The sequence below is a fragment of the Muscardinus avellanarius genome, assembly GCF_963383645.1.
Source record: "Muscardinus avellanarius genome assembly, chromosome: 1".
NCBI classification, from domain to species: Eukaryota; Metazoa; Chordata; class Mammalia; order Rodentia; family Gliridae; genus Muscardinus; species Muscardinus avellanarius.
In genome coordinates, this window is record NC_137786.1 from 82,494,955 (window position 1) to 82,505,085 (window position 10,131).

General features: G+C 40.9%; 1 protein-coding gene across 1 annotated transcript in view; it reads right to left on the bottom strand.

Moving 5' to 3' along the window:
• Nucleotides 1–8,024, bottom strand: part of PCSK1 (proprotein convertase subtilisin/kexin type 1) — a gene marked incomplete at both ends in the record, with an annotated part of 42,861 nt that extends 34,837 nt beyond the window's left edge. The window contains 3 exons of the mRNA XM_080692740.1: nucleotides 860–970; nucleotides 4,355–4,459; nucleotides 7,845–8,024. Coding sequence (XP_080548866.1) covers nucleotides 860–970; nucleotides 4,355–4,459; nucleotides 7,845–8,024 — 396 coding nt within the window. The remainder of the gene's footprint in view (nucleotides 1–859; nucleotides 971–4,354; nucleotides 4,460–7,844) is intronic.
• Nucleotides 8,025–10,131: the final 2,107 nt, after the last annotated feature.

The window sequence follows — 10,131 nt, forward strand, 5'->3', positions numbered from 1 at the left end:
TGCTATTTTTATAACATAAGGTAACTATGAAGACTAAATGAGTTAATTTGTATTAAACACCCACTATTTGGCACATAGTAAATGTATTAGCTAAAAGTGTCTTATGCTGCAATGAGCAAGTATTGCTTAGTCTAAGACAATGGCAAGAGAATGGAATACCCTCCCTACCCCTGCTCATTATGAAACAAAAGTATCTAAGCCTTTGGTCATGGTTGTTGTGAAAATTATCTATTATAACACTATAAGCAACAAATCCTCCTATTGACATGTCTTACCTCTATAGAGGCTTAATATTAAAACAGAAGAGAGAACACCCTGGAGTTACACAATGGCGCTTATAATTTCTCCACTCAACAAAAAGGATTTGGCCAATATCTTAAAGTAGAATGGTCTTCAGGTCTAGACATTCACAAATAGACTTTCCTTATGTTATTCCTTTAGTCTGGTTCAGAGAGTCTCACCTGTACCATGTAGGAATTGCCATCCCATGTTGTATTTATCTACCATGTTCAAGGTATTCCATGAATGATTTAGAGGACTCTCAAGAAGAATATTAACCAAAGGGGGATTTTTTACTATGAGCTATGAGTACTATTTTGAGGACCCTTACCCTGGCAACACATAATTCTTCTGCATAAGCTTAGGAAGACAAAAAGATGACAAGTTTCCCTTTCCTAATAGAAGAAGATTGGTTCAGACACCCTCACCTAGCAATACAGAGAATTCTGATCAAGAAGGTCCCATAGCTATAATTGCTAGATGAGATACCATAGTTCCATCTCACACATGAGAGAGGGGGGGGTTGTGCATCTGATATAATAATATAAAGAATGCTGGTCCCAAGCTGTCTGGTACTTACCAAGTACCACTGCTGATTCCACATTGGATCGTTGAAAAGATTTAGTGCAGAGTCTCTTAAAACTGACCGTTTACTTCTCTCTTTTTCATACTGTTGTTCAGCCCATATCACCTATAAGGATTTTTACAGCAAGAAAATAAAAATTAAATTAACTATCTCTGTGCAGTCATCGTTCCTCTACCCCTAGAACTCTTCCCATTAGAATTCAGGCATCACTACAATGACTTTGTTTGACCATGGATCAAATTAGCCGCTCAGTGAGAAGAAAGGCTTGCCCACTGTGGAGATGCACTTTTACTCTATTACGGAAAAGTGTATCTTTAGGGGGAGGAGAAGCAGTGAAGTGTTGATTTCCTCAAATTATTTACACTGTGGTTACAATGGAAGTAAAAGTTCTGCCTGCTTTCATCAGAAAATGGGCCATAATACCTATTTTTATATTGAAGTTCCAGGCTCTGCAGCTGAAAATTTGTCCATTTTCATAGAATGACTCAACAAGCTAAGGAACTACAGAGACTGCTACTCTGGTCTTCTTGGAACTTAATTTCTTTCTTTACATGCAGAAGGTTGAAATTACAAATGTTATACAAGACAAGAAAGGTGCTGTCTTTGCAAATTTGAAACTCTGGTTTCTCTTTGCTTTAACCTGCTGCCTAAGAGTATTTAGTATGAGAAACAGATCAAGGTAATGAATGAGCTTTACAGACCAGGCACACTTGCCATTAATTCAGTCTCATGTATTATGCAAAGAGATCTGACAATACAAAAATCACCTGGCCCACATATGTGGCCTAATCCTATTATGCTCGAGACCCCAAGAGAGTGAGGAGCTGCTTTATGAGATAATGTTACACTCTTATTTTGCTGGGCAACATGACTATTCCCTACCACAAATACTGCTTCTCTGTTGTGTACACAAAGACAGTCCAGTATGTGGTGGAATATTGTCAATGTGAGAGTCTTCATGAGTCAGATCCAAAAATAAAAACTGAAAAACAACTTGCAGTTAAAGGATAAAACCATCCGCTAAGACTGTCCTGAATTTTCAATTAGGAAATATACTGAAAACCTATTATAAACACTGGGAGGGACTTGGGAGCTAGAAATTAGTCACTATAATTTATTTTTAAAGTGCTTGTAATTTCGAGCTTAATTGTTTTGGCTTAAAATACCCCAATGGTTGGAATGCTCTGCCTGTCATGTAAGTCAGTCTTCGGGAGCTGGCTGCTAGGGAACAAGTAGTAATCTTTGTGGGAGAGGGTCATTCACAGTTGGAGATTTCATTAGCAGATTTATAAAGATAGACCGTTGCTGCATTTCACAGGACTGATTTGAAAGAATATCATCACCCATCCAAAAAGCGCAATAAAATGAAAATCAAAGGCAATTTTTAAAAAGTGGAATATAAAGAGAGGCACTCTGCCGTCTGATCAGATAAACATCCAATTGTAGGAAACAGTGTTATGATTAATGTCATTAAATCAGAACAGCATACTAATCTCTAGAAAATCAAACTAACTGGTATAGAGAAACCGGTAGTGTCATATTATTATGTATATAATAGGCATCATGTGCTTCATTATAAATAATACTTTTGATCTGGAAAAAAAAAAAAAAACCTCAAGATCATACAGTCCAAACTTCTACTACAAGGCTCTATGGTTCCAGGATTTTTCCTAAAATAAAATTATTCTGGAGATAATTTTCATAGGATTATATAAACTTATTTTATAAAGTTATGCTAAGAAGTAAATTTTTTTTTAATGATGCCTTGGGATCCCCCTCAAAATTAACTATCACAAAGATAAATAAAAAGTAAAACTGGGCCATCTGTACATTTTCATGGGCTACTTTGAGTAAGGATAATAGCTAAGTCCACTCTACTTTGTCCAATTTTCCCTACAAAGCTAAGAAGAGGGGTCAGTTTGACTTTCTTGTATATTTATGCCAGGCACACATTTAGGCACAGAGGAAAATCTCTGTGTTACTTTGCACAAGGACTAAGCCTAGTCAGGAAGGCGTCTTGCTTTTCACAGCTCATGTACAATGAGCCACCTGCTTTGGGGTGACTAAGGGATGACCTCATTGAACAAGAAAATTTTTGCCAGGAGGTTTCGGTGCATAAATGGACAAAAAGAGTTAGCAAGGGGCATACAAAAGCTGTACACAGTGGCTTTGCTGTCCATGGTCCTGACACAGCAATGCTTGTAAGTGGTTTGTTCTTTTACATTTGAACACTGGTGATCAAGGCCCAATCATTTGCTATGTTCATAATTTGTCTTATTTAATAAAAAAAAACAAGCCAGGCGTGGTGGTGCATGCTTGTAATCCCAGCATTTGGGAGGCCGAGACAGGAGGATCACAGTTTGGGGACAGCCTCAGCTACTTAGTGAGGCCCTTTGCAACTCAGTGAGACCCGGTTTTAAAATAAAGAATAAAAAATAGAGCTGGGAGTGTAGCTCGGAGGTAGAATGCCCCTGGGTTCCATCCCCAGTACTGCAAAAAAAAAATGTATCAGTTGCAAAACAAGTAAAATGACAAATTATTTCTCAGGCTTCATGAATTTTATGTCAACTGTTCTATCACCTCTTTTGTCACTTGGCCTACCCTCCCCTCAGGGGAAGTTGAGAGAATGTTTTGTATTCCTCAATATTATTCTTCAGGGTGTCCTAGGCAACAGGAAGGATGTGCATGGATATAGGCCAATCAGGACAAACTTCTCCCGGTATGGCACAGTCTTGAAAAAAGACAACAATGTGTATGCAAATTTCAACTCTCCTACTATAGTCAACATTTCTATGGATATATTTCCAGCCTGCAAAGTCAATACATATATTAAATATGCATTCAAATTGTACCTACCCTAATTTAAATTCATTCTAGATAATTACTGATGTTATTTTATCATGAGATGATAAGGATGAAAAAGACAAAATGGTTTAGATCAAATAATATAATATTTGTGGAAATGTTTACCTCATAAAGACATGGATTTAGAGCTTCCTCATAAACACTAGTATCGTTCCATAGTGGAAATGATGGAATGTTTTTCAGTTATACTGAAACATTATTGATACCAAGGATTATATATTTCTTTGATATCTTCACATTGCTATTAAAGCTCTTGTTACATAACAAGTATATATTAAAGTTGGTTGATTGCACAGTCAAAATTTTTCATTGGTGCTGTCAGTATTCAAAAATCAAAATTTTAGCCATGAATGTATTATTAATATATGTTAATTAATTTTACTTAGCTCAACTAATACATTAAAAATGCATATACTTAATGTTACTTATGTCAACCAATTCAATACAACCTTATTACCTTTATGTGCAATTATAACCCCTTGAAGAGAAATAGAAGCATTATAGATAAGCAATCAGGATAACAATAAAAGAATCACATTTACAAATGCTTTTGTTCTTATTGGAAATTATAAAGACAGCAGATGAAGCAAGGTATTGGTTTGAAGAAAAATGCACAACACTTACACGATCGTCATCAGATAATCTCTTAGTGATATGAACTGCACTTCTTCGAGACCTTCGAGGATGAGTTTTATGTTTGAATAAGTAATGATGTTCCAATGACCCAATCTATTGAAAAATAAAATAAAAATCTATTTTCACAAACAAATATAAATGGACTAGTTCACAGAACAACTAATTTAGAGACAGTTAACTTTAGTAAGCCCCATTCCTCATCCCTTGAATTAAATTTTTTCTATGAGGAAGACTCTTAGAGAGGTTTTGGGATGACCCTCAGGATATATTGCTTGGGTTCATAGTGTACTTGGGGATTAGTGATGCTTCTGTTTCACAGGTTTTAGAAAACTACCTTTTGTGTGTGTGGATTGAATCCTGGGGTGTTTTTTGCCTCTGAGATATACCTCTAGTACTTTTAATTTCTTATTTTGAAACAAAGTCTTGCTAAGTTACTCTGTAGTGGCCTCAAACCTGTGATCGTTCTGTTTCAATCTCCCAAGTACTGAGATTATAGGTGTGCACCACTGGGCCTGGCAGAACACTGTGTGTGTGTGTGTGTGTGTGTGTGTGTGTGTGTGTGTGTGTGAAAATATTGTGCAGGTACATGTTTCTCAGAAAATACCCACTTAATAAAGTGTATCCTGTTAAAAAACAATTACTTAAGAAAGGCAAGCAAACTCCTTTGGTACTGTCTGTGGCCAGTGCCACATTGAGCTAAAATAAGTCACTGTTGGTATAAAATATAGCCATTGAATCTATAGTAATAATTGTTATCAGCCACTATTTGTGATATTTGATTTTTCCACTAGTTCAAGGCACTCAAGAAAGAACATGCCATATTTAGGATACATGTTCTACCATAGAGTGTATATATTTCTCTGGGTGGTTACCCTTGTTACATTTAGAACTGTATTCATTATTCTTTTTAGTTAGTGTCCCTTCAAACAAATCGGCACTAATTTTGAAACTCCAAATCCTCTAGACTCCCCACATATTTAATTAAGAGACAAACAATTGACAACACTTTATTTCAGAAAAAGCATGCTCTTTTAATTGGAATAGGTGGCTTTCATCACCTAGAGTTGTTTTTTTGGGGGGTGGGGGTGGGGATGCCTAAGCCCAGCTCAAAGACTGAACATTATGCAATCTATCTGCTATCAACTACAGAATTGGCAAGAGAGATGAGAACTCATAAGAAAACATTATAGATGTTTGGCTCTGTGCTGCCAAATCTTTGTTTGTTTGTTTTTTTTTGTCTTTACCTTAATACTGATTTTATCTTGAGGCCATAATATTTTAGGATAATAATGCTAAGTTACTATAATTTTAGTAGTGCTATAAAAGGGGAAATAAGCAGAACTGAAAAAAGATCAGTTTTGTGCAAAATATTAAAATTTTAAAAATTTTGTTAGCAATTCCATTTAAACTAGAAATGGCTAGAGGAAAGATAGCATTGTAAACCATTAGCAAATATAGGTGATTTCCCCTCACTATTTTAAAATTATTTTGTGACTATGCTACCCTTATCCTAAAGGTTTTACCAAGATCATTGCATTATTGTTGTTTACTTTTTGGGTTCATGTTTATTCATTTTGAGAAGCAAATCTCATATTGAATGATCCAGGTTTTGAATAGAGCTAACAGGTGAGAAAACGATGTATTTATTTATTGCTTTCTTTGCAATCTCCTTTTCTGTAGTTGCCAAAAGGATAAAAGATTAAATCCTCAGTTTTTATATTTCCATAGGATATACAAGATTTCCATGGTGCCCATAGTACTCACTAGTATAGTTCTATCTGCCTCCCCCCACCCCAATTCCCAACAGTTGCCTTCATTTACCAGACTTGCTAAGCTGCCTTCAGCATCCCTGTTTCACACAGCTGTGCTCTATGTCTAGAGTTGCCTTCTCCAATCTCACAATCTCGTGTTCCCCAGGTGGCTCTGACTCTTCTTCCTAATCTCTGCACAAATGTTTCCTCCTTTGAGCAATCTTTTATCGCCTCTCAAATTCCCTTTCACCTTCTTTCCTCCAATCAACCAAGACTGCATGGAAACTCCAAGCACAACTTCTATTACTACATAAATTGCACTCGGTTGCAATCATTTGTTTCTAAGCCAGTCTCTTTTAGATTCTGGATTCCTGGAGAGCATTTCTTTCCCTCCTATTACCTCTCACAACCTAACATGGAACCTGGCACAGAGCAAAGAGTCGGAAAGGTAAACGGCTCAGTTGCTGATGGGACCCTGGGACGTCAATCTGGGCATCTACTTTCCTGCCAGGCATTTCAAAGACAGTTTGGCTCACAAAGTTGGGGAATTAAGCCTCTAGCAAGAGAAGGCGTATTCCCCAGTGGATTCGATCTGTGGAATCGCCAACGCCCACGCGGATTACTCATCTGTGACTTCAGCTGCGTCTCAATTACCACTTCCAGAAAAGAAAAAAAAAAAAATCGGCGCCAAAATGTTTTACAACTCCCTCCTCCCCCGCTTCAATGCGGACCAACTTCCAAGGCAAGAGCTTGATTCTGAGTCCAGGAAAAGAAAGGAAGGCTCCAGAGATCAGGTTCCCCAAAGTCCCCTTGGAATCGCTCAGCTATCCAGGCTCCTTCTTCATCCTCCCACGCTCCCTCCCTCCCCTGTATCTAATAACCCACCCTCCACTTGCACTGGCAACAATTTCCCTCGTAAATCGCCCCCCCCCATTCCAGGGAAAGGGTTTTGCACTTGGCTGAGGAACAAGAAAGAAATTGATCCTTTCTCCAGGATCCCTCCAAAAGCTCGACCCTACAGGGACACTGACTGAGCAAACTTCCAAAGCTCGGACTTTGCAAGTTCCCAGAGAAACCCGGGGGGCTTCCTGGAGAGACCAAGAGATGCCCTCCTGCCTTTCACCCACCTGCTCTTTCGCCAGCTTCCGGGTCTACTCCGCTGCGCCCCCCAACCTCGGAAAATCACTAGTCCCGGCAGCTGGCGCTTTCTTAATGCTCTGGTCGTGCCCCGAAACGCTGTCGGCGGACATCCCCAACCCTGCCGGGCCCCTTGCATCAGGACCTGGATCGGATGCTGCCATATTGAAAGACTGAAGCTCCTGACGCAGACCGCCCAGAGTCCCAGCGGGCAGAGCGCACAGCCTCTCGCAGGGGCGCTTGGATGGGGAGGGAGCCTGTGTGCATCTCAAGTTCTCTGAACAAGCGTGGAGTCATTTTTCTTCCAAACCGCGCGGGAACGGATTTCAATTTCAGAGCTGACAGCAGTTAAGAATAAGCTCTACCCAGCTGCAGCGGCTTCCTTCTGCCTGCCTGCGCCCAGCCCAAACATAAATAATGCCAGCCTTCTCCGTCTTCCAGCGCGCTAGGAACAAGAGCTAAAGAAGCTTATTTCCTCCCTTTGCCACACTGGGCGCAGGAGAGTTCCGGGCTCCCACTTGAGAGACTGCGCTCCATTCCCACCAGTCCCCTAAAAACCCACAAAGTTTCTTAAAAGTGCAAACTCTTACCTGACCCAAAAGGTCATAGCCCAGCTCCTCGGCGATGGCTGAGGCAGCCTCGGGGCCCCCGGGGATCTCTGCCGCCCATTCATTGACAAATTGCCTCTTCGCTTTTGCACCGTTCAATGCACACCAAGCGCAAAAGAGGGCGAAGGCAGTGCCCTGCAGAGTCCAGGCTCTTCGTTCCATGGCTCACACACTTACTCCACTCAAGTGGGGAGGAGGTTGGGAGGGGAAAGAAGCAGGGTAGGGGGAAAGCCAGGCAGACTCGACCTTCCCACCCTTGGGCTCTGAACCACTCCGGGCTCCCAGTAGCTCTGGGAAGAGCTAGGAGGCGCGCGAGCAGAGGCTGGGCGGCGGCGGGGCGCCCACTGAGGCGCTTCAGTCTCCTGGCTGAGCGGAGCCCCAGCCCTTCCCAGCCAGAATGGAAATGAGTGTTTACACGTCAAATCTACGAAAGCCATCTCTTGACGTCAGATCTACCTGGACTAAGATCTGGATGGTATTCCCGGCGGGGTGGAGAAGTGGCTAAAATAAGCAGCGAGGGATTAAGAAAAGGAAAGAACCGTTTGCTGGGATTGGTCAGTGCTGCTCCCTGCCTGCCCATAAATTCTGTATGAGAAGTATTTCTCATTTCTCAAAGAGAAGTGCTCCCATTTGAAAGTAACTACCGAGAGCCAAGGGCTGGAAGTGCAGCTCACTTCTCCTCCCTGCCATCTAGTTTTCCTTATATTTCTTATGTTGTATGCCTGGTGTGTGGGGGTGGGGGGGACTGGGTGTAGGATTCTTATCATGGTCCTTTGGGTATCACGACCTAGTACAAAAAAAATAAAAACTCTTAAAAGCTTTCAAATTGGACCGAGTCTGGGAAAGGAGAGAAGAGGGGAAACTGTTTTTGCCCAACTTCTGCTCTAAATCACCGAAGAAAATTAGTGTCTCCAAGACAATGTTAAAGCATTTTTCTTTACTTTAAAGCAAGACTTTTTAAAATAAAATTTTAACCATTCAAACCACCTTAGTTTACTAGTTTACTTCCTTCTCTATTTCATAACCTCGGCAAGGCAGTACTACAATTCTATTCCTGACAGTGCAGAGCTTACCACCACCACCACCACCACCACCATTAATTAGAAAAAAATATATATGACTAATCACACACCTTTTTACAAAAAAGCAGAAAGTTATTTTAAAATGTATTAACGGGGGGGACTAGGGTCCCAAATGGTATTGTATTGACTGAGCAGGCGGGAGCAGGTTTCATTAACGCTGAACTTTTCATCGTCCACTCATTAGAGCTCTGTTCTTTGGTGCTATTACTTTCCCACAAAATGCACAATATGTCTTTGTGAGCGTTTTTCCATGAAAAGAGAACAGAAGAATGTTTGCATGAACTCCCCCCCGCCCACCCGAGAGACTTGAGTTCAGTCCACCATAGAGGTAGTGTTCGGACCCTGAGGGATGGAACCCAGCTGGAGCTACCCTGCGTCTAGTCTTCAGCACCGAGCTCTGGACAGCGACACGGGCACAGCTGTGGTGGCGGCCACTGCCTGAGCTGCTTTTCCTTCTGAGCAAAGATCTGGGTTCTTCTGTAGCTGGCCAGCTCCAAACTGTTTTCCTCTTGACCAGTGTTTTCCCTTCCTTTGAAAAGCAAAATTGGAAATTGGTCGCAGCGGGAAGTGTGGCTAGGTTCACGATCGTGATTATTTCCATCTTGGTCGCGGGAACGCGTTGGACTCAGTCCAAAAGTAAAATTACAGGCAGAAGAAAGTGAGTGAGTGTGTTGCGTCTCAGAAATATTTTTTTTTCTTTTTTAAAAAAAAATACACTCCTAACCGCCGGAGGGCGCAATCTAGTCTAGAGAAAAGAAAAAAAAAAAAAAAAAAGAAAAGAAAAGGGAACAGATTAAAAAGAAGACAGTAAGGTTGCCCGGAGAAAGGAAGCAAGAATCGTCGATTACAAGAAGCACAGAGACAAGACTTGGGGAAAGAAGGGGCTCCTCAGTACCGTGAATTCTTCACTTCCACCTTGTTGACGGAAATGTGGACTAGATTCATAATTTCATTAAACATATATCTTTACAAAAGCAAATGCCAACGCTATAGGATGTCTGATGCAGCCAACTACTTTACAATAATGTAACTGTCATGAGCGATGTGAGGGCCCAGACTGAATTTCCTGTTGTCTGTTCTGTACGTCCACATGTGTGAATGCTGATGGCCATGGTCTGTCTTCTCTTTTCCTCACCACCTCAGCTCCCTAGGGTGTTTCATTCTAACTGCAGACAGATGCAAATCGT